The sequence below is a fragment of the Oncorhynchus keta genome, chromosome 27 (genome assembly GCF_023373465.1).
Source record: "Oncorhynchus keta strain PuntledgeMale-10-30-2019 chromosome 27, Oket_V2, whole genome shotgun sequence".
Lineage (NCBI taxonomy): Eukaryota > Metazoa > Chordata > Actinopteri > Salmoniformes > Salmonidae > Oncorhynchus > Oncorhynchus keta.
Window position 1 is genome coordinate 46,534,344 of NC_068447.1, and position 25,210 is coordinate 46,559,553.

The following is a 25,210-nucleotide window of genomic DNA, read 5'->3' on the forward strand; positions in this document are numbered from 1 at the left end:
CCATCCCATGTTGATTTGAAGAGGGCTTTTAAAGAGGGCCGACCATGGCCGATATTGCTGCACGGGGATATTTCCATGCCGGTATGCCAGGATATTCCTATTGGATTTGTCATTATGCCTGGGCCAGCCAGATGAGGATGGGCTCCGGTTCTAGGAATACTGGTTCTTCTATCTAGTTTTCCTTTTTTTGGAGTTTGAGGTTTTCTGTGACAGCTCTATGTTGTGCACTGTTGATACTCTAGATTCCATGTGCCTGACAAATGTCCTTGGATGTTTGCGTAGTACACAAGAGAAAAGGCAGCGATATAACAAATATTTTGGATGTAGTGATTGGAAACCACTCCACCAACCATCCCTGTTCCTCCTCCCCACTGCCCTATTAGCATGTTGCCTCCCGTCCTTACCAGTCTCACAGTGCTGTCCAGTCACACCGTCAAGACAGTGGCACCGTCCTGTCACCTTGTCACATGGAGCGCCAGAGCAGTGGCACGATTGGTTACATCCAGCCCCGTAGCGCCCCTTCAGGCAGTCTGTAAGAGAGGACACACACACACACACACACACACACAGATAGTATGATGATATACAGATGAAAAATACACTAAAGCATTTATGCTTACACAACTGTTTGGCTGCCCTCAATTGAACTCATTTGGATGAATTTGTTTCGATTGGATTGACATGTAGGAAATATGTGTGGCTGTGTGTTGGACACCATCTGCTTATCCGACATCAGTTTCTCTTGAAAGGTGGATCTATCTAGCACCGCATGTCCAGAAACTACCCATTTGCTACAGGCGTAGGATCTTCATTTGACACGTTTCTCACGGCAGGAAATAATCCTGCCACAACAGGAAATGTGAATTATTTTATGGATTATAATTACGGAGCAGCTGCTGTACCCAATTGTATGGAAACCCGATTTGGTTAAAGATACTGAGATTTCTGTACATGTAGGCAGCATATGTAGGCAGCATATCAAACACAGGCAACACACAAATACACTCAGTCTAATTAGCAATGTAATGTTCTTTGGCAATGTAATGTTCAAAAACAGCCTACATCATCATGGTTCACCAAGGGGAGTAAAGAAGGAAACGTGAAGGGAGGTGGCGTGTGAGCAGCAGCTAATTAGAAAAATTAACCATTTTAGAAGCTCTTTTAAACCTCAAAAACAATTTAATATGTAATGTTGATGTACATGGGAAACCAGCAATGTGCACTCTCTAGTAAAGTGACTGAATATAAGAGAGAGAGAGAGAGAGAGAGAGAGAGAGAGAGAGAGAGAGAGAGAGAGAGAGAGAGAGAGAGAGAGAGAGAGAGAGAATATATTGCTCAGGGCCCAACAGCAGGACCAGCACAGTTACGCAGAGGTCGTCAGAGGACAAGAGAACCCTGTAGGATTGAGTGAGATTAAACATCTCCTCCAATACATCTGCACTAAACACACACACACAGCGGACACATGCATGCACACACACACCACACACACACCTATTGTACTAAAAGTTTACTTGTTCAATGAATATGATAGTGATTTCATGTTGCAAAAAGAAAAAATAGCAGTCAGAAATACAATAACTACTAACTATTGAGTTGTTAAGAGTGAGATAAACAGGATAACAGCTAACATTTTTTTCTGCAAACATTTCTGACTGCTATTCATTCTTTTTGCAACATGAAATCACTATCAGTTGGCATGTGGGACATTCAGGGCCTAAACTCATCAACCTTTGGACTGAAGAGTTTAGCACTGGAGTTCAATAAAAATCTTAAAGATGTTGACGTCATCATTCTGCAGGAGACATGGTGTAAGGCTGACATTGTCACTCACTGTCCCACAGGCTACAAAGAGGTAATTGTGCCATCACAAAAAACCCAGTTCTGTCAATAGAGGCAGAGACTCTGGAGGACTGATCATTTGGTACAAATCCAAACTACAAAATCTAATTGATCCCCTCAAAATTGATAAATATTACATTTGGTTAAAACTGAAAAAGAACTTGTACTGCTCATCTGTGGGGACACAAATGCTCGCACAGGAACACTCCCTGATCTAACGACCACACGAGGGGACAGCTTTATTTCAGGCCATAGTGTCTCTGTCTTCATCTCCCCCATAGAAACAACAGTGACAGCACCATCAACAAAAACGGAAGGGATCTGTTGCAGCTCTGTAGAAGCCTGGGTCTGTACTTTGTCAATGGTAGTTTACAGGGGGACTCTTTGGGGAGATTCACCTATTGCTCACCTCTTGGCCACAGCACAGTAGACTATATGATTACAGACATTGATCCTTTCTCTCTCAGCTCATTCACTGTCCAGCCACTAACACCTCTGTCTGATCACAGCCAAATGACCTTGTTCCTCAAAAGAACAGACATGGAAGCAACCACACATTCACAGCCCAGTAAATTATACAACATCAGAAATTCATACAGATGGGCCCAAAACAGCACAGAAGAATACCAAAAAGCAACCTATAACCAAACACTCTTAGATTGTCATGTTCGTCATACGAATGAGACCAAGATGCAGCATGGTATGCGTACATTCTTCTTTATTTAAAGAATGAAACACTGAACAAACAACAAAACGAACCGTGACGCTATATGAATAGTGCAGACAGGAAACTAAAGATAGAACAAGAACCCACAACACCAAAGGGAAATGGCTACCTAAATATAATCCCCAATCAGAGACAACGATAAACAGCTGCCTCTGATTGGGAACCATATCAGGCCACCATAAACATACAAAACCCCTAGACAATACAAAACCCCTAGACAATACAAAAACTAGCGTATCCACCCTAGTCACACCCTGACCTAACCAAAATATAAAGAAAACAGAGATATCTCAGGTCAGGGCGTGACATAGATAACTTTCTGGATACCACATTCACTCATAGTAAAGAAGGCATCAATCTAGCAGTAAAATTATGATTGTAAAATTATGAGGAAAAAACTTAGAACACTATCCAACCAAAAGCACAGAAACCCATATAATAGTGAATTACGGCTTCATTATTGTGAGACTTTAAAACTCTACAAATGTACACTCAGAACCCCAACAGCACAGTACAACAGCAAGCAGCTGACACTAATTGAGGAGTCCATAAACAAACAACTTCTGGCAAAATTGAAAAAAAAAAATCGGAACGAGGAATTAGCGATTCAAAATTGTGACAAATGGACAACCCATTTTAAAACACTCTACAACACCATTCAAACTGACACAAACACAGAACAATGGCAAATTCATGAGAAGTTGAATGGAGTAGAAAAAGCTATAAAGGACAATTCAAATCCCCAATTACTGACCAGGAGCTCTATAAGAAACTTCAGGTCCTCAAATAAAAAAAAACATATGGACCTGATGGCATCCTAAATGAGATGCTCAAACTCACTAGTGCAAAATTTCAATTGGCTATATCAAAACTGTTTAATTTGATCCTGAGTGTAGGTTATTTCTCTGACATCTGGAATCAAGGACTCATAACTCCAATCTTTAAGAACGGAGACAATTTTGACTCTAACAATTCCAGAGGCATTTGTATGAACGGTAACCTGGGGAAGGTTTCTGTAGTATTATACATGGAAGAGTTCTAAAACTTCCTTAATAAGAACAATGTCTTGAGCAAAAGCCAAATTGGATTTATACCAAAACATCACACGAATGATCATATTTACACCCTACACATCCTGATAGATAAACATGTCCACCAAAATATACGCTTGCTTTATCGACTTCCAAAAAGCATTTGATTCAATTTGGCAAACAGGACTGTTCTACAAAGTTATTGAAAGTGGTGTAGGGGCTAAAACGTATGACATAATTCAATCAAATGTATACTGAGAATATGTACAGCATTAAAATTGGCAAGAAAATAACAGAATTCTTTAACCAAGGGCGGGGCATTCGCCAGGGTTACAATCTGAGCCCTGCACTCTTCAATATTTACATCAACGAATTGGCCACTATTCTAGAAAAATCCTCAGCCCCTGGTGTTAGTCACAACAATTCAGAGGTTAAATGCCTACTCTTGACAGATGAGCTATACCTGCTGTCACCCACAGCACATGGCCTACAGCAGGGCCTGGACCTGCTAGAGCAGTACTGCCTGACCAGGGCCCCGGCAGTAAGCCCCAAAAATAGTAAAATAATGATTTTCCAGAGAAGTTCCAGATCTCAGGGAATTAGACCAAAGTTCTCAATTGGTAGAATTGAATACTGCACACAGAATACAGAATACTGCACACACTACAATTACTTAGGTTTAAAATAAGCTCAACTGGACACCTTAATGAGGCAGTGAATGAACTGAGAGAGAAAGCACGCAGGCAATTCTACGCCATTAAAAAATAAATTAAAATTGAAATACCTATTAAAATTTGGCTAAAACTAATTGAATGTGTCATTGAACCAATTTCACTTTATGGCAGCGAGGTGTGGGGTCCACTTGCAAAACAAGATTTCATCAAATGGGACAAACACCCCATGTAAACCCTGCATGCAGAGTTCTGTAAGATTCTCCTACATGTCCAGAGGAAAACTACAAACAATGCATGCAGGCCAGAATTAGGCCAATATCCAGTAATAATAAAAACAAAAAAAGAGCAATTGAGTTCTGGAAACACCTAAAATACAGTGACCCCCTCTCATATCATTACCAAGCCCTGCAATGCCAAGAGCTGAGCAAAGAAAAGATCCCCCTCATCCAGCTGATCCTGGGGCTGAGTTCACAAACCTGTTCTACTAACACACTGAAGCCTCAGTCCCCTCGTCCAGCTGATCCTGGGGCTGAGTTCACAAACCTGTTCTACTAACACACTGAAGCCTCAGGACCAGATTCAATCCGAATAAAACAAATTACAACACAATCAAAACAAAACTGCATTGCTTATTGGGAAACTATTTGACCATGGTTACTGATCAAAACCTTAGAAAACCTTGACAAAGTACAGGCTCAGTGAGCACAGCCTTGCCATTGAGACGGGTAGACAGGAAAACCTGGCTCCCTGTATTGGAAAGGCTATACAACCACTGCACCACAGCAGAACCTGAGACGGAGCTGCATTTCCTGACAAAATGTAAAAAATATATAACCATTAGAGAGTGTAATTTCCCCAAATTTGAAACACTATTCTCGAATGAGAGTAGGCTACCCGTCCTGTTGGGGGAGGACAGAGAGCTGTGGGTTGGCAGCGCACTACATTACTGCCTGCCATAAGATGAGGAACAGTCTGACAGACCAATCAACCTGCACATGTCCTCTACTGTATGCTTATTGTTCAATGTATGGTTATTTTGACCCTTGGTTATTGTTGTCCCATTGACAATTTAGATTCTTATGATTTTCATTTTGTAAATATCCAAAGTAAGCTTTGGCAAAATGTACATTGTTACATCATGCCAATAAAGCAAATTCAATTGGGGAGGGAGAGAGGGAGAGAAAAAAAAAATCCCGGCACGATTCCCCAAAGTTCCTAATTGAATGCAGATGCAAGGCTCTGGTCGCTTCATGGCTTCCAGATGACAAGCAACTCAACGCCAACTTTGTGTTTCAGTGAAACTATTCTGGTTATTTTCGTCTTATGGACACACACACACACACAACCACACACATGCATAGCTACATACACACTCAGACACGAACAGTAGTTACTTAGGCAGTAAGTTCACCTCCCCACACACACACTCTCATGGACGCAAGCATGCGTGTCTGGAAATGCACAAACACTTCTCTCTCCCACAGAGTTCCAGTATATCCATCACACAATGACCATCCTGCTAGGTCCAAAGCCAGACACTAAAGATAGAGGGAGGCATGGATGGAGGAAGCAGACCCAAAGGATGGCTCCGGTTCCGAGAACATCACCCTCTGAGGTCAAGAAGCCTCACTCCCACACATTCACACAGCTGCCTGTCAGTGTGGCCAAAACACTGCAGTGTAACACACACACAAATGTTTTACATTTTAGTCTTTTGTTTTTTTAAAAGATTATACTTGATAAACAATACAGAACATACACATACAAACAACAACATAATACAAAACATCACACCTGCCCAGACCCACTCGCACACACCATCTCCAGCATCTCCTTCCGCCACATGGTCTCTCTCTCTCTCTCACACGCACACACACACGCATACTGGTTCCAGATACACCAAAAGCCATTGTAAGCGAATTATCAGATTTTTGACAATGTCTGGAGAAGTGTTTTAACGTGTTGGTATGATAGAATGATGTAGTAGGGGAGACTGGGCAGAGAATCACATGGTTGGCTCATTTGAGCTGGGGTGTTTCTGTCTGTAATTGTTATTAAATATTTTTTGTTTTATAGCTGGGGTGCTGTCTGTTGATGCAGGGGTTGCAGTGAGCTCTCCTTTTTCCCCATGATCAAAATGTCACCCTTTAATGTACACTTCTGTTCTTACCTAATGGCTCCAATACAGTGGCCTCCGACTCTTGTCCTGGGGGACTACAGGGTGTACAGGCTTTTTTCCCCCCACCCAACCACTTACACACCTGTTTCAAATCATTAAGGTCCTGATGTGCAGCTAATACCCTCCCCCCTCCAACCTCCTGTTGATTATTGTGTAACTGCTCAGCACAAACAGCAAGAGAGAGGGAAACAGAAGAACAGTGTTGAGTAACTCATCTAAAATAAGAGTATGAACTCATAAAGAGCTGGAACTACCATGTGCGTGGAAGACTGTGTGGGTCCATGAGAAACACCATGAGGAAAAAAAGACGGATGTCCAAACTGTGCATGTGCGTGTTGTGCAAGGTTGGGGTCCCTTGGAATTTAAGTCACTAAATTCAGGAAGTGGTTATCTTCTCCTTTTCAGTTTGTTGAGAAATCATATAAAATGGATGCAATTTGTTTTCAATCATTGAATTGGTATTGCAGTTTATTTCATAAATTGTTAAATTCTAATTGACCCAATTACAAAGATTGTTAGCACGGTTCATATAAGGAAATCAGTCAATTAAAATACATTCATTAGGAGCGAACCTATGGATTTCACATGACTGGGAATACAGACATGGATCTGTTGGTTACAGATACCTTAAAAATAAAGTAGGGGCGTGGATAAGAAAACCAGTCAGTATGTGATGTGGCCACCAATTCCCTCATGCAGAGCGACACATCTCCTTCGCATAGAGTTGATCAGGTTGATGATTGTGGCCTGTGGAATGTTGTCCCACTCCTCTTCAATGGCTGTGCGAAGTTAATGGATATTGGCGGGAACTGGAACACGCTGTTGTACTCGTCCATCCAGAGCGTCCAAAACATGCGCCGACTGTCGGCGTCGACAGAGATGATCGCCTCGCTTCGCGTTCTTAGGAAACTACGCAGTATATTGTTTTTTTTATGTATTATTTCTTACACTGTTACACCAGGACATCTTAATTAAGTCTTATTACAAACAGCCGGGAGGAACTATTGGATATAAGAGCAACGTTAACTTACCAACGTTACGACCAGGAATACGACTTTCCCAAAGCGGATTCTCTGTTTGGTCCACCACCCAGGACAATGGTTCGGATCCCAACAGGCGACCCAAAACAAAGGCACCGCAGAAGGGGCGGAGCGGTCTTCTGGTCAGGCTCATTAACAGGCACATCGCCCACCGCTAGCGAGAATACTACTAGCCAACATCCAGTCTCTTGACAACAATTTAGACGAAATCCGAGCAAGGGTTGCTTCCAGAGAGACATCAGAGTTTGTAACATTCTCTGTTTCACGGAAACATGGCTCACTCGGGATACTTTATCAGAGTCGGTAGAGCCACCTGGTTTCTTCACGCATCGCGCCGACAGAAACAAACATCTCTCTGGTAAGAAGAAGAGCGGGGTGTATGCCTTATGATTAACGAGTCATGGTGTAATCATAACAACATACAGGAACTAAAATCCTTTTGTTCACCTGACCTAGAATTCCTTACAATAAAATGCAGACCGCATTATCTACCAAGGGAATTATCTTTGACTATAATCACAGTCGTGTACATCCCCCCCAAGCAGACACCTAGACGGCCCTGAAAGAACTTAATTGGACTCTATGTAAACTGGAAACCTCATATCCTGAGGCAAAATTTTATCTGCAAATTGAATGCGTGAACCGGTCTGGGAAAATTCTGGATCATTGTTACTCTAACCATTTCGCTGCTCGCAGCCTATAGACAGAAACTAATTCCACGCTTCAAGAATACTTCGATCACGTGGACTGGGATACCTTCCGGACAGCGTCGAACAACAACATTGATGTATACACTGATTCGGTGAGCGAGTTGATTAGCAAGTGCATCGGTGATGTTCTACCAACGACAACTATTAAATCCGTCCCCAACCAGAAACCGTGGATTGATGGCAGCATTCGCGCAAAACTGAAAACGCGAACCACTGCTTTAATCAGAGCAAGGTGACCGGAATCATGACCGAATACAAACAGTGTAGCTATTCCCTCCGCAAGGCAATCAAACAAGCTAAGCGTCAGTATAGAGACAAAGTAGAGTCGCAATTCAATGGCTCAGACACGAGAGGAATGTGGCAGGGTATACAGTCAATCATGGACTACAAAAGGTAAACCAGCCCCGTCACGGACCCCAATGTCTTGCTCCCAGACAAACTAAACAACTTCTTTGCTCGCTTTGAGGACAATACAGTGCCACCAACACGGCCCACTACCAAAACCTGCAGACTCTCCTTCACCGCAGCCAACATGAGTAAAACATTTAAACATGTTAACCCTCTCAAGGGTGCCGGCCCAGACGGCATCCCTAGCCATGTCCTCAGAGCATGAAGTGCTTTGAGAGACTAGTCAAGGATCATATTACCTCCACCCTCCCTGACACCCTAGACCCACTCCAATTTGCTTACCGCCCCAATAGGTCCACAGACGACGCAATCGCAATCACACTGCACACTGCCCTAACCCATCTGGACAAATCTCACACTCAACGTCAACAAAACAAAGGAGATGATCGTGGACTTCAGGCAACAGTAGAGGGAGCACACCCCTATCCACATCGACAGTAGTGGGGAAGGTGGAACGTTTTAGGTTCCTCGTTATACATATCACAGACAAACTGAAATGCAGACAGCGTGGTGAAGAAGGCACAACAGCGCCTCTTCAACCTCAGGAGGCTGAATAAATCCGGCTTGTCCCCAAAAACACTCACAAACCTTAACAGATACACAATCGAGAGCATCCTGTCGGGCTGTATTACCGCCTGGTACGGCAACTGCTCCGCCCACAACCGCAAGGCTATCCAGAAGGTAGTGAGGTCTGCATAACGCATCACCGGGGGCAAACTACCTGCCCTCCAAGACACCTACACCACCTGATGTCACAGGAAGGCCAAAAAGATCATCAAGGACAACAACCACCCGAGCCACTGCCTGTTCACCCCACTATCATCCAGAAGGCGAGGTCAGTACAGGTGGATCAAAGCTGGGATCGAGAGACTGAAAAACAGCTTCTATCTCAAGGACATCAGACTGTTAAACAGCCATCACAAACATAGAGTGGCTGCTGCCAACATATTGACTCAACTCTAGCAACTTTTTAATTATGTAAAAATTGGATGTAATAAATGTATCACTAGTCACTTTAAACAATTCCACTTTATATAATGTTTACATACCCTACATTACTCATCTCATATGTATATACTGTACTCTATACCATCTATTGCATCTTGCCTATGCTGTTCGGCCATCGCTCATCCATATATTTATATGTACATATTCTTATTCATTCCTTTACACTTGTGTGTATACGGTAGTTGTTGTGAAATTGTTAGATTACTTGTTAGACATTACTGCATGGTCGGAACTAGAAGCACAAGCATTTCGCTACACTCGCATTAACATCTGCTAACCATGTATATGTGACCAATAAAATGTGATTTGATTTTGATTTGATGCTCAATGGGTTATACTCTGGTGAGTTTGCAGGCCATGGAAGAACTGGGACAGTTTCAACTTCCAGGAATTGTGTACAGATCCTTGCGACATGGGGCTGAGGTGATGGTGGCGGATGAATGGCATGACAATGGGCCTCAGGATCGCATCACAGTATCTCTGTGCATTCAAATTGCCATCAATAAAATGCATTTGTGTTCGCTGTCCATAGCTTATGCCTGCCCATACCATAACCCCACCGCAACCACGGGGCACTCTGTTCACAATGTTGATCAGCAAACCGCTTGCCCACAAGACGCCATACACGCTGTCATCTGCAAGCTACAGTTGAAACAGCGATTAATCCGTGAACAGCACACTCCTCCAGCGTGCTAGTGGCCATCGAAGGGGATCATTTGCCTACTAAAGTCGGTTAATACGCCGAACACCAGGGTCGTGACCAGTCATATCAAGACGCTGGTGAGGATGACGAGCACGCAGATGAGCTTCCCTGAGATGGTTCCTGACAGTTTGTACAGAAATTCTTCAGTTGTGCAAACCCACAGTTTCACCAGCTGTCCGGGTGGCTGGTGTCAGATGGTCCCGCAGGTGAAGAAGACAGATGTGGAGGTCATGGGCTGGCATGATTTCACGTGGTCTGCAGTTGTGAGGCCGGTTGGACGTATTGCCAAATTCTTTAAAACGATATTGGAGGCAGCTTAAGGTGGAGAAATAAACATTCAATTCTCTGGAAACAGCTGTGGTGGACATTCCTGCAGTCAGCATGCCAATTGCACGCTCCTTCAAGACTTGAGACATCTGTGGGATTGTGTTGTGTGACAATATAGTGTTCTTTTACTGTCCCCAGCACAAGGTGGACCTGTGTAATGATCATGTTGTTTAAATCAGCTCACACCTGCCACACCTGTCAGGTGGATGAATTATCTTGGCAAAGGAGTAATGCTTACGAACAGGGATGTTAACAAATGTCTTCACCACATTTTAGAGAAATATGTTTTTTGTGCATATGGAACATTTCTGGTATCTTTCATTTCAGCTTATGAAACATGGGACCAACACTTTACATGTTGCATTTATATTTTAGTTCAGTGTAAATACCCATTTCTGGTTCCAATAAATGGACAATGAAGTACTATTCTGCGTTGGTCTGGGCCGGCACGCCATGCACTGTACCCACCTAGGTCACAGTTGTCCCCATGGAAACCAGGCGGGCACTGGCGCAGACACTCCCCTGTCACGCCATCACAGGGTACCCCTGATGGACACCCACATGTCCTCTTGCAGGCAAGGCCATAGTATCCTCTGTCACATTCTAGAGAAGAGGCGCAAAAGTGGGTTAAAAGTGCTGGTTACACATTTAGGGACAGTTTCCCAGACCCAGATTAAGCCAGATAGAACCATTCCTTGATGTGTGTGTGTGTGTGTGTGTGTGTGTGTGTGTGTGTGTGTGTGTGTGTGTGTGTGTGTGTCCATGCTTATGTGTGTGTGGGTGCATGCAGAACATCTCCTGAACCACTGACCCTCCTGGCAGTTCTTGCCCTGGTAGCCTGGTTTGCAGACACAGGAGCCATGGCGGCGGTGGCACTCCAGGGTGTTCTGTTGGAAACACTGGCACTCCTCCGAGCAGCCAGGGCCGTATGCCCACTTAGGACACGCTGGGTAGAGACGGCACACCAAAGGGTTAAACCGGACTGCAGGCCTGATAGGGCACACAGGGATACTGCCTGACTGTGTACATGGTTGTGCAGGGCAAGAGGTCCAGGGCCCGCATTTATAAAGAATCTCATTGTTGGGGTTATGATGTATGACCACTTTAGCCATTTAGATCACATTGAATAACATTACATGGACAGAGGGGACCTGATCCTCGATCAGCAATCCTCTGAGATGCTTGACAGCCCCTGATCACAGTATGATCCTGACGTACAAGGAATGAGTCTTTCCTTGAGGTTACCACTGAATCTGGCAATTGAAATAAATGGCTACAGGGAGTGAATGTATGACCGAAAGGAAACAGAAAGTAGAGAGTCAGTGAGATGTCACGCCACTCACGTAGGTGACAGAAACGCCCATAGAGCCCAGGGTCACACAGGCAGGCTCCGTAGGTCCGATGGCAGCGCCCGTTATTGGCACAGTTACACTTCTTATTGCAAAGTTTCCCATACAGACCGCTAGGACAGCCTATGGAGCAAAGAGACACAGAGAGAAGAGTAGAGAGTACATTATAATGTGCACCAATATTGGTATTTGCACTTTTGGGATAATTCAAATGCTAGGTAAGCCAAATCATATGTACCATTTAAAGAGAAAACAATGTTATTTTGATCCAGGTCTGCATGATAACATTAATGTGTGCCAACTCACCATCCTGGCACAGATCCCCACTGACTCCAGGTGGGCAGCGACAGTGACCGCTCACAGGGTCACAGGTGGCACCATTCTTACACTTACAGCTGAAGAGGCAGTTCCTGCCAAATGTGCCCTCTAGACAAGCTGAGCAGAGGGAAGGAGAGAGAGAGGGTGAGAGAAGCATAGACACGTGTATGGCGTTAAATCTCTCAATCAAAGCTGGATACGTCATCAAAATAGGCCATTTCTGTTGGATGATTATGTCTGACATAATGTACAATTCCCTTCTAACATATATACAGATGCAGGATCTTAATTTGAGCCACAGTAAATGCAGCTGTGCTTCAGGATTTACATAAATTCACTGAAAACCCACACTAACATGCGGTTATACTAACAGTATTGTACTTTCATGTGCCCTACTTTTTTCCAGCTAATAGCCCCACCACCGATCAAGCCACATTATGGACTAAATGTTCAAATCCTGTTGCTGCAGGATTATGCTGCTATGGCAACACTGGTTGAATTATGATCCTACATCTGTAGCTTCACCCAGGAATGGGTTAACCCCATATAGGTTTGATGACTAAAAACACAGCAGGTGTGACTTTGAGGATTAAACCATTTTAATGTTTTGATACACCACATGACCAAAAGTATGTGGACAACTGCTTGTGAAACATCTAATTACAAAATCATGGGCATTAATATGGAGTTGGTCCCCCCTTTGCGGCTATAACAGCCTTCACTCTTCTGGGAAGGCTTTCCATTAGATGTTATAACATTGCTGTGGGGACTTGCTTCCATTCAGCCACAAGAGCATTAGTGAGGTCTGGCACTGATGTTGGGCAATTAGGCCTGGCTCGCAGTCGGTGTTCCAATTCATCACAAAGGTGTTTGATGGGGTTGAGGTCAGGGCTCTGTGCAGGCCAGTCAAGTTCTTCCACACCAATTTTGACAAACCATTTCTATATGGATCTCGCTTTGTGCATGGGGGCATTGTCATGCTGAAACAGGAAGGGTCCTTCACCAAACTGTTGCCACAAAGTTGGAAGCACAGAATCGTCTAGAATGTAATTTCCCTTCACTGGAACTAAGGGGCCTAATCCAAACCACAAAAAACAGACCCAGACCATTATTCTTACTCCACCAAACTTTACAGTTGGCACTATGCATTCGCTATGAGTCGTCCGTCGACCTCCGCCAGAAAGTGAAGCGTGCTTTATCACTCCAGAGAACGCGTTTCCACTGCTACAGAATCCAATGGCGGCGAGCTTTACACCCCTTCAGCCGAAGCTTGGCATTGTGCATGGTGATCCCATTTCACCCATTTCATGAAGCTCCTGACGAGCATTTCTTGTGCTGACAATGCTTCCAGAGGCAGTTTGGAACTCAGTAGTGAGTGTTACAACCGAGGACAGACGATTCTTATGTGCTACGCACTTTTGCACTCGGCGGTCCCGTTCTGTGTGCTGGTGTGCCCTACCACTTTGCGACTGAGCCGTTGTTGCTCCTAGACGTTTTCACTTCATAATAACAGCACTTACAGTTGCCTGGGGCAGCTGTAGAAGGGCAGAAATTTTACAAACTGACTTGTTGGAAAGGTGGCATCCTATGACGGTGCCACGTTGAAAGTCACGTAGCTCTTCAGTAAGGCCATTCTACTACCAATGTTTGTCTATGGAGATTTCATGGCGGTGTGCTTGATTTTATACACATGTCAGCATCGGGTGTGGCTGAAATAGTCAAATTCACAAATTTGAAGGGCAGTCCACATACTTTTGTACATATAGTGTATATTTTGTTCTCTCTGCATGGCATCAGGTGCAGAAGAGACTCACTCTGGTTGCAGACAAGGCCTGTCCACCCATCAGGGCAGTCACAACGTCCCTCCTCCAGGTCACACACACCACCGTTGGAGCAGTCGTCACACGTCAGGCTGCAGTCATGGCCAAACGTTTCGTTTAAACACACTGGTGAGGAAGAGCAGGAAGAGGAAGATGAGGTACAATATATATAGTAAAGGAATAAAGCCCATTTTGACATTGTTTTTACAATCTAAAAAAAAAATGTGCAAACAAGCTGTTTATAAGCTGCTTACATCTGTGTTACGACTTCCTTATCTGGTTATTACAACAGTCTTATATATGCCTTATGTGGGTGTTGCTACAGGTGTATGTATACCAAAGGTCTTGGTGAGGGTGCTCTGGGCCCGGAGCTCTCCCAGGCCGTCCTCCTCATAGTCGTCATAGCGCTCCAGCGGCTGGAAGTTGTCATTCAGCAGGGTGAACTGGGGTGGAGGGAGCTTCACCGCGATGCGGCCGCTCCACTCCAACAGCTCTACTGCGCGCTCCAGGGCTGGAGGGAGAAAGTAGAACAGTCATTGTCTCTGTCTCTGCACACTTAGTCTCCATTCTAATATCCACTTTAGCACGCCACTTGAATCAACTCTGAGGCCTAGTTACAGCCGATAACGCCTACCGCCTGGCATAGCCTACCACTAAGGCCCAGAGTTTTGGTCAAGTCAGGATAAACCTCTGGCCCTAAGTATTATTTTGACCTGACTACCGCCCAGACAGGATTCATTTTCAATCCACTTACGAATACAGGAGAGACGGTTCTCGTTTAGCCGGTGTCCGAGGCGACAGTAGCACTGGAAGGAGCCGGCTGTGTTCTGGCAGGTATGGTCACAGCCTCCGTTGTCTACCAGACACTCATCCACATCTGCAACATCAACAACCAAAACTAGAAATGGTACATTTCCTGAAGAAATTCTATGTGCTTGACCGCGATTGTACAGTTCAAGCTGCAGCAAGTACACTAATAAGGCTCAGAGAGATTACATCATTGTAAGCAAAGGGTGTCTTCATGCTTACAGACATCAACAACAGAACTTAAATCTGCCAAGTCTACAATTATTGTCTTCCAATTTACCCCGTCCCTTGAGGCATGCCTACATCAGGGAGAGCAAGCTGACTTTTATTCTGTAAACAGGAAGTCGACCCATTGTGTAGATAGATCATTTTTGACAGCATTTGATCAAGGAGGTTATCCTGCTAAATGGACCATACCATCACAGCCACACCCATCCGAGTTGAGACGGTGGCCAGCCCCGCAGTAGCATTCATAACCCCCGGGATAGTTCGTACAGTCCTGCTCGCAGCACGAGCTTCCCGTCTCGCACTCGTCCAAGTCTAAAACACACACGGTCATTGTTGACAAGTCTGTCTATGAAGGGACTTTAGTGCCAATAATTTGTCAGTTCAATCGTTTTGAATTCATGCCAAATTCAAAATGATTGGCACTAAAATCGCTCCATATCGATCAAAACTGATTATATTATTCTCCAAACTGCTCTTTGCTCACCCACACATGTCCTGAGGTCATCGTCCAGATGGTAACCATGGTTACAGCTGCAGACAGGTCCGAGGGCGGAGTGTTGGCACTTTTGGGAACAGCCTCCGTTGGCAGTCTCACAACCGTTCACAATCTCCATCTCGATACCTAAAGGAGAGACAAATGTGGACACCTGTTGTTCCAAGACAAACATATACACAATATTTTCTTGCAAATAATCCCTTTTTCTTGTGGCGCTAACATTTTAGTCTGACCAAAACATTTGTAATAGCCTTTGTTGTATTTTACTCTAAACTCCAACATTCCTAAAGGGGAATATGAATGATGATTCATGCCAGTAAAAATGCTATAATAAAAGTGTAAATGTGTAATGCTATTTTGACATCACGGATAATTGGTAATGTCTCAGTGAGTAAATGGGAGTTGACTGAGAGTGAATGAAAGTTGACTTACGATAGCATTTCCTGCCGTTGGCACCCAACTTGTATGCTGGGTTACAGACACAGGTAAAGGAACCCTGGGTGTTATGGCATCCGTGGGCACAGGGAGTTTGGCCTGTCTCACACTCATCGATGTCTGAGACACACACACACACACACCTTAAATCATTGTAATCACCATTACCCCCATTAGACTAATCCCTAGAAGCATAGTCAATTCGGAAGTTGACCTTCACAGTTTTTGCCATCCTGTGCAAGTGTATATCCAGGACGACAGTCACACTGAGATCGTCCTCCTTCATTTCTACAGGTGTGCACACAGCCTCCATTTCTGTCTGCACACGGGTTTCTCACTGGAACACAGTAACACAGAATGAGTACAATAATGTACGTACACGCACGCGCACACAGACAGAAACACACACACAAACACATTCTCCCTAGTGGATTTGAGGGAGTAAGAGGGTAATCGGATTAAATGGGAGTCTGGATACTTTCTCCCTGCAGATATGGCCATAATTACTTCCATGTCTGGACCCCTGAGAGGTGAATTTCCAAGTGGCTACACGTATTAGGAATCAAGTGCCTTTTCCTTTATTTCTTGGTAGCTACTTGTTGTCGATGTATGGAAGACAGTGCACATCTAGCTAAGCAGGAAACAAGAGAATTCATTGTAAAGCAAAACAAAGTCAGTAAAAGGTACAAGATTTCCACATCTGCCCAAAGATAGAATTGATACAACAGTAACAATGTAACTTTTCCACAATGCCAGTTTGTTTGAAATCCACCCTAGGTATAATTATTTCATGCATTGCGCTCTTGGATGGTGCTTTGGTAACCAAGGCAACAGTGAGCCACTGGTAAGACTCAGTTAATGTGTATTGGCCAGTCAGTCTGCTGGCCAGACAGACCAATGGTCAGAGGTCGCCAAGCCAATGGCAAGTCTCGCCAAGCCAACCGGTCTCTGTCAAGGACCTCGCAATCGGATACAAGACTAGAGGAATTTCAAAGCTCGCCAAAGTGGACAGTCATTTTTTAAAAATGTTATTACAGTTCACACTTCCCAACAGCTGCAAGCTCTGCTTTATAACCTCATAAATTACTATAATTGTATTTTCCCCTCTATTTTATCAAAACCATTTAAATATCACTTCAATCCAATTGGATTGTAAACATAATTGACATTTCTCTGAGGGCTTTTTTGTCTTTTGATGTTGAAATGTAAAATTCCAACAATATTACATGTGTCTTGATATATAAAATACGACATGTTGTATCTGAGATCTACGTGTCGACCACAATAAGAACCATCTGAAGTATAATTCAGAAGTAAGGATCCAGGCTGCCAATGGCCTTTGGGTAAGGACTGAGGACTGCCAGCCACGATATCTGAAGCCAACCACTACAGCACAGCTGTGTAGTTCAGCTAAGCTCATAGTGCAGGGGATTTGTGAAAATTCTGTTTACTTTTTCATAAAAGCATGAAACTTTGTAAACTTGTACCAGTTTGGGGCCCTGAACATTTAGATATGGAGGCATGGGAAAAACACCTGCAAATAAGGTATTTATTTCTCCTATCTCCTGAACCAAGCATGCTATGACAGAGAAGGTGATGTTTAACCCCTATGTTTTGATGGTCAAGGATTACAATGGTACTATGCACAACATCAAATCGCAACCTAGAGGCAGTGGCAGTCATTTTGCTATTCCGCCATAGCCGGACAATGTATTTTCCGTCATATCTACTGAATGATATCATGATATCACAGAAGGTGATGTTTACAACTATGTGTTGATGGTCAATGAATAAAATGATATCCCGTAAAACATCAAACAGTTCAGATTATTATATAATGGTGGACTGCTGTGGTAAACAATGGAAAGAAATCCAATGAAATCTCAGTTTCTGACAATGGGGAAGGGAGATACCTAGTCAGTTGTACAACTGTTGAACTGCCTTCAACTGAAATGTGTCTTCTGCATTTAACCCTCTGAATCAGAGAGGTGTGGGGGGACTGCCATAATCAACATCGTCAGCATCCGGGGAACAGTGGGTTAACTGCCTTTCTCAGGAGCAGAATGACAGATTTTCACCTTGTCAGCTCGGGGATTCGATCCAGCAACCTTTTGGTTACTGGCCCACTAGGCTAACTGCTCAATGTAAATGTAGCACTCACTTCCGTAGCACTCACTTCCGTCATCATGAAGTGGTTTGAGAGACTAGTCAAGGACCATATCAACTCCACCCTATCTGACACCCTAGACACACTCCGATTTGCTAACCGCCCAAATAGGTCCACAGACGACGCAATCGCAATCACAGTGCACACTACCCTAACCCATCTGGACAAGAGGAAAACCTATTTAAGAATGCTGTTCATCGACTACCGCTCAGCATTTAACGATAGTACCCTCCAAACTTGTCATTAAGATTGAGACCCTGGGTCTCGACCCCGCCCTGTGCAACTGGGTCCTGGACGTCCTGACGGGCCGCCCCCAGGTGGTGAGGGTAGGTAACAACATCTCCACCCCGCTGATCCTCAACACTGAGGCCCCACAAGGGTGAATTCTCAGCCCTCTCCTGTATTCCCTGTTCACCCATGACTGCGTGGCCATGCATAACTCCAACTCAATCATCAAGTTTGCAGACGACACTACAGTGGTAGGCTTGATTTACCAACAACGACGAGACGGCCTACAGGGAGGAGGTGAGGGCCCTTGGAGTGTGGTGTCAGGAAAATAACACTCAATGTCAACAACACTAAGGTGATGATCGTGGACTTCAGGAAAAAGCAGAGGGAGCACCCCCCTATCCACATCGATGGGACAGTAGTGAAGAGCGTGGAAAGTTTTAAGTTCCTCGGCGTACATATCACAGACAAACTGGAATGGTCCACCCACACAGACAGCGTGGTGAAGAAGGCGCAGCAGCGCCTCTTCAACCTCAGGAGGCTGAAAAAATTTGGCTTGTAACCAAGAACACTCAAACTTTTACAGATGCACAATCGAAAGCATCCTGTCGAGCTGTATCACCGGCTGGTATGGCAACTGCTCCACCCACAACCGTAAGGCTCTCCAGAGGGTAGTGAGGTCTGCATAACGCATCACCGGGAGCAAACTACCTGCCCTCCAGGACACCTACACCACCCGATGTCACAGGAAGACCAAAAATATCATCAAGGACAACAACCACCCGAGCCACTGCCTCTTCACCCCGCTATCATCCAGAAGTGAGGTCAGTACAGGTGGATCAAAGCTGGGACCAAGAGACTGAAAAACAGCTTCTATCTCAAGGACATCAGACTATTTAACAGCCATCACTAACATTGAGTGGCTGCTGCCAACATACTGACTCAACTCTAGCCACTTTAATAATGGAAAAATGTATGTAATAAATGTATCACTAGCCACTTTAAACAATGGCACTTTATATAATATTTACATACCCTACATTACTCATCTCATATGTATATACTGAACTCTATACCATCTACTGCATCTTGCCTATGCCGTTCGGCCATCACTCATTCATATATTTTTATGTACATATTCTTTATCCCCTTACACTTGTGTGTATAATGTAGTTGTTGTGAAATTGTTAGGTTAGATTACTTGTTAGATATTACTGTACTGTCGGAACTAGAAACACAAAGCATTTCGCTACACTCGCATTAACATCTGCTAACCATGTGCATGTGACAAATAAAATTAGATTTGATTTCATGTACACCTTATAATATTATTTCTGTTGTTGATTTGGAAATTTGATTTAACTATTTTTTGAGAAATATTATACTTTAGGTTAAGCTTAGTTTGGGGGCAATGTGGAATGAATCATTTTTTATTCTGCTTTACTGAAAATGTATCATCATTGACACCATGCTAAGGTACGAGCAAGAAAGATTCTGCTGGAATCTGGTGGGGTCGTCTGCTGCAATAGCCCATCGGTGACAAGAACCGACAAGTTGTGCGTTGCTAGACGCCGTTCTGCACACCACTGTTGTACTGCGCTGTTATATGCCTGTTTGTGGCCTGCCTGTTAGCTTGCATGATTCTTGCCATTCTCCTTCGACCTCTCATCCACGAGCTGTTTTCACCCACAGGACTGCCACCGACTGGATGTTTTTGGTTTGTCGCACCATTCTTCTTCTAGACACTGTCGTGCGTGAAAAGCCCAGGAGGCCGGCCGTTTCTGAGATACTGGAACCAGCGCTCCTGGTACCGATGATCATAACACGCTCAAAGTCCCTTAGGTCACTCATTTTGCCCATTCTAACGTTCAATCTAACAGTAACTGAATGCCTCCATGTCCGTCTGCTTGCTTTATATACCACGTGACTCACTGTCTGTAGGAGCGAACCATTTTCATGCTCAGGGTGGTGTACCTAATAAACTGTATGTCTAAAAGCCACATCTGAATTTAGAATTTGTCAGGATGTAGTGTATATCCACCAAACTCCAAAATTGCTTTGGAAATGGTCTGTATTCTTTAGAATATTAAAAACGTGTAATGTAAAGACATCCCCTGATATGGATGCTTTATCGCCCAGTGGCAGTCCGTCCACCATTTTATAATAATCGGAACTATTTATGATGTTGTACGTAGCACAATTGTAATCCTTGACCATCAAAACATTGGTGCAGACCTTTTCTGTGTTATTATGGATAGTTCAGCAGATATGACGGGAAAAATACACTGTCCGCTTATAGCGGAGTAGCAAAATGGCCACCATGGATACCAGGGGGCATTTTTTATGTTGTGCATGGCATTACTGTAATCCTTGACCAACAACATAGAGAGGTAGACATCATATTTTCTGTGTTAACATGTTTGGTTCATAAGATATGACGCACAATGCATTGTTTGTTTATGGCGGAATGGCCACCACAGCCGCCGGGAGGTGTTTTTGCGATGCCTCCATCTGAACATTTTCAGGGCCCCAAACTGTACAAGTGTACCAAGTTTCAAGCTTTTAATGAAAAAGTCAACATATCTCCAAAGATTTGGCACATATTGGCCTGGACTATAAAATGTATACTCCATCTACTGTATCTGTAGCAGGAGGAAATCTGGGCGCTAGAGCTTGGGCAAGTGGTCATTAACACAAGCTAGCAAGTTACAATGGACAGAATCGGTGCAGTCTGCAGCCTTTAAGAAGACATAATTGTGTTTTATTGCATTTCATATTCACCACAGGCCAAGGCTGCCAAACTCCTTTAGGGGCTCATACCAAATGGGCATGGGAAACAACAATGACCACAAGTGCAATTGAGTTTGTTTAATGTGTTACTTTTATTAGGCTGCTGTATTTGTTCATGGTTTTCATGGGCTTTGTTGGAGAAAACATAGTGGAGCTGGTAAGTGAAACACCAGGATGGATTTATAGTCATAGAATGACATTAGATTTCTTTGGCCCCACGCACAGCCAATACAGCGAATGCAGCCAACACAGCACAGTAAGCATTTTGTTATTCCCTGTCATGAAAAACAAAGAAAAATAGGTTTGTGCCGCATGGCTCAGCATCAGTTCGCATCAGCTAGCATCACCAGCGTTGTTGTAGGGCAGCCCCCAAAGTGACTCTTCTTATCAACTGTATGCAATCATTTCCTTTGTGTCATTTTAGGAAATCAGCATTCTCTGTATTATGTCTCCAACCCCCATTGTCTCACCTCTGAGAAGCAGAGGTCAACACTGCAGATTTTGAATCCAAACAGCTCAGATGCTTATAAAAGGGTCTTAGATTCCTTGTTCTTTCTCTTTTTTGTGCCTGAACTGCTGTGGTGAGACACAATCTCTCTCTTTCTTTCTCTCTCCACCCCATGGACTTTTGGGGCATGGCATTTCAGGGTATGATGTCTTGTATAATGTTATCATTGTTTTTTCAAAGTAATTCAATAATAATTGTATTTAGAATTCCATTCTCAGACATTTCTTAATTGCCTATTACTGTAACTCAACTATAGTGTGCTTGCATATTGCTAAATAATCTTTATGGAGTCGGATAATTCATTAGATGTGCTAATTGCTTCATCTTATTATGAGTCACATGTGAGGTATTTATAATATAATATATACACATATGTATATACACAATATTAGTGCCAACAACATAAAAGTGTCTGGCCAAAATGGCATAAAAAGGATGGACTGAGAAGTTTGCACACAAGCACACACAGGTTTTTCCTTTAAATGGCCGACTAGTGGCACTTACACTTGCAGTGTTTGCTGTCCTCTGCAAGATGATAGTTGGGTCTGCAGTGACACTGGTAGTGATCTGGGGACAGCTGCACACAGTCCTGCTCACAGCCTCCATTTCTGACAGCACAGGACTGGACGGCTGGGGAGAAACACACAGAGTGAGACATGATAGATCAACAATTAAAGGTGATGTTCAGTACACAAATGTAATTGATTGATTATCATGTGAAGAAAGAGTACCTGTTTAGAAACTCTCAAAGTTAAATTTTTGACCACTATTGTATTTTAAATTCAGATTATCTACAATGACACAGGCAAATAGTTGTTAATGCGAGCAGGATAAACTCGCGGAAATGACATGTACAGTAGGTCTGCTCGCTCTGACAGCACGAGCAAGTGTTTGTCTACATGTTCTCACAAAGTGCAAGACACCACCAGATCGTTTCAAACATTTGATTCATGCTAACGCATAACCCAAGGTGAACTGTATCTCAAAGATGAGCTGTGGCTCCTGCATTTTCAGTTGGAGGAACTCAGGAAAAGGAGTTCCAGTTTCAAAACAAAAACAAACGTGAACCCCATCTACACTCCGATCTTGGAAAATGATGAAGGCGCTGACCCCACTCCGCTCCACTCTGTTTCCTCTTCAATTACCATCTCAAGACAGAGGCCCAATAATAACAACGCTTTTTCTGCGGATCCATTCACGAGACATCTGATTCGGGCCGATAAGCCTGCGGACAGCAGGGTACTTACAATACGTGGCTCATTGCAGTGGACCTTGACTAGGAACAACCCTTGCCGCTCACCCCTAGATCCCTCAAAACTCAACTCTGGACCTTCGGTTCCACTGCTTGGTTTCGTTGTTCGCTTCTAATCAAGAACAGATTGAGACCTGGCACACCAGGTGCGTGCAATGAATTATGAGGTAGAACATAAAAACAGCCGGCTCCAGACCTCGTTGGGTAAGAGTTGAATACCCCTGCTCTAGAGCCTAGGAACGTTATGCATATCTGAAAGGACTGGATAGGTATAAGCAATATGATAGTTGCTCAACCTTGCCCACTAGGTGGAACTTGCAATATTTCCCACACCTATCTTATCCTGTCAGATCTAGTGCCTAGAGTGGTATAGGGGCAGGGGGTTGTGTTTGGCATATGTTTATTCAGGAAAGCTGTGATATCTTCAGTGGAAAGTATCAGGTCTTCCCCTGACTGACAATGATGGATGAGTTGGCTCCTTCGGCTGTGCTAAGCCTGAACCCAGATGAGATGTGAGTGAAAGAATGACATGGGGAAGAAAGAGCAAAGATTATGGATATACTGACAAGATACATGTCTCTCCACCAAAACAAATGGGAGTTGTTGTCCACAAAGTGGCACGGCGGGCTGTATAGCTCCCGCCAATCCGTTCTTTGGATTGGTGGACACATCTCATTATTGTAATTCTTTTTTAAATATTCGATGAGGGTTGTTGACGTCAACCGCCTGTATTCAATGGAGAGAGCTGCTATGCTACTAGGCTCATGCCATGAATATGCATAGCCATCTCGAGACAACTCCGGTGTAAAAAGTTGTTTGGGAAACTCTGTGCTAGGGAACAGTTGAGACTATTTAGGGCTCATAATCCAAAAGGCCAGACACATAGACGTGGGTTGACGTGCAAATTCTTACACAGGGACATACGAAATCAATCTTAAATGAATCGTTATTTATTATCAGCCTGCTGGAGAGGTTCCAACAAACTTGATGCACCATAGTGAACATCTGTTAGGAGCTCTAACGGGGCAGTCCCGTTAATTCCCTTATATACTGCAGACAAGTCCTATTTGCATGATTTAGCTTATTCATCATTCATAAATAATGAATGCTTGCTTCATTCATGTGACTGATCAATACCTCACGAGGCTTCTTCACTCTAAGCTGAGATCTTGAAACTGGGATATCTTTCGTTCTCAAACAAGGTGTGGGCGTACTGCCAAATTGCAGATACTGATAAGTGAGGATTCGTTCAATATGGTCACTTGTATGAACACAGAAAACTGTTATTAGAAAAGCATATGATTAGAACACAGAAATGTGTTATTATAAAATCACAAACATAAAAAATGTACAGCACAGGGAAATAGAGAAATTCATTTTAAATAAATCGAGAGTCTTTGATAAATAAAAAAACTTTTGTGACGTAGGAACACTCTAAGGGTGTGGTCAGTCAGTCATATGTTTCTCATTAAAGCATATGTCACAGAGTTTTTGTATGGTGTCTCATTTTGCTCTACTGTTTGGAACAGCCTTGAGTTTGTAAACTGCTTTTAATTTAAAGGAGGAAAACAAGGCCTGGCAATAAAACAACAGCATGAGAGGAATGAGATGGTTTGTATGACACATCATGCCATTAGAGGGTTCCATGACATCAAAGTAGCCTGATTAAAATCTAAATAAATAACTACATTTAATATGCGCTTCTGGACTGCACGCAGTTGCTGTGCAGACACCAAGAGGGAATCTAAGATTAGCGCATGTGTCGGAGCACATCTTCTACCTCTCAGTGGTGAATAGGAACAGCAATGGGGATAAAAGTATTTGTAGTTGAACTGAAATGACGGCTTTGGGGGTGGCCAACACTCGAGAGCTACAGGGGGTGCACATTTATGCTCCAGCCCAGCTCTAACACACCTGATTTTATTCATTCATTGTTTGCCAGGACCTTGGTTAGCTGAATCAGTTGTTTTAGTGCAGGGCTGTAACAAAACCTTGCACACTCGTAGCTCTCCGGGAAAAGGATGAATCAATTCATTAATAATTACAATCACAAACTGAGGTAGTGTAATTTGGTGCCCATTTCCATGAAAACGTTAATAATATGAATGGGTTCGCATCTCTGTGGTAATTACTCATAGAAATACACAAATCAGGCTATTTGTA

General features: G+C 43.6%; 1 protein-coding gene across 4 annotated transcripts in view; it reads right to left on the minus strand.

The window, feature by feature from the left end:
- Positions 1-25,210, minus strand: part of LOC118360203 (multiple epidermal growth factor-like domains protein 6) — a 105,755-nt gene that overhangs the window by 54,079 nt on the left and 26,466 nt on the right. For all 4 annotated transcript variants that reach the window (XM_035739455.2, XM_035739452.2, XM_052482555.1 and 1 more), the window contains 13 exons: positions 22,300-22,425; positions 16,317-16,439; positions 16,100-16,222; positions 15,656-15,793; positions 15,361-15,483; positions 14,891-15,013; positions 14,474-14,647; positions 14,131-14,262; positions 12,305-12,433; positions 11,993-12,121; positions 11,461-11,595; positions 11,118-11,252; positions 405-530 (listed from right to left, as the gene is read on the minus strand). In XM_035739455.2, coding sequence (XP_035595348.1) covers positions 405-530; positions 11,118-11,252; positions 11,461-11,595; positions 11,993-12,121; positions 12,305-12,433; positions 14,131-14,262; positions 14,474-14,647; positions 14,891-15,013; positions 15,361-15,483; positions 15,656-15,793; positions 16,100-16,222; positions 16,317-16,439; positions 22,300-22,425 — 1,716 coding nt within the window. The remainder of the gene's footprint in view (positions 1-404; positions 531-11,117; positions 11,253-11,460; positions 11,596-11,992; positions 12,122-12,304; positions 12,434-14,130; positions 14,263-14,473; positions 14,648-14,890; positions 15,014-15,360; positions 15,484-15,655; positions 15,794-16,099; positions 16,223-16,316; positions 16,440-22,299; positions 22,426-25,210) is intronic.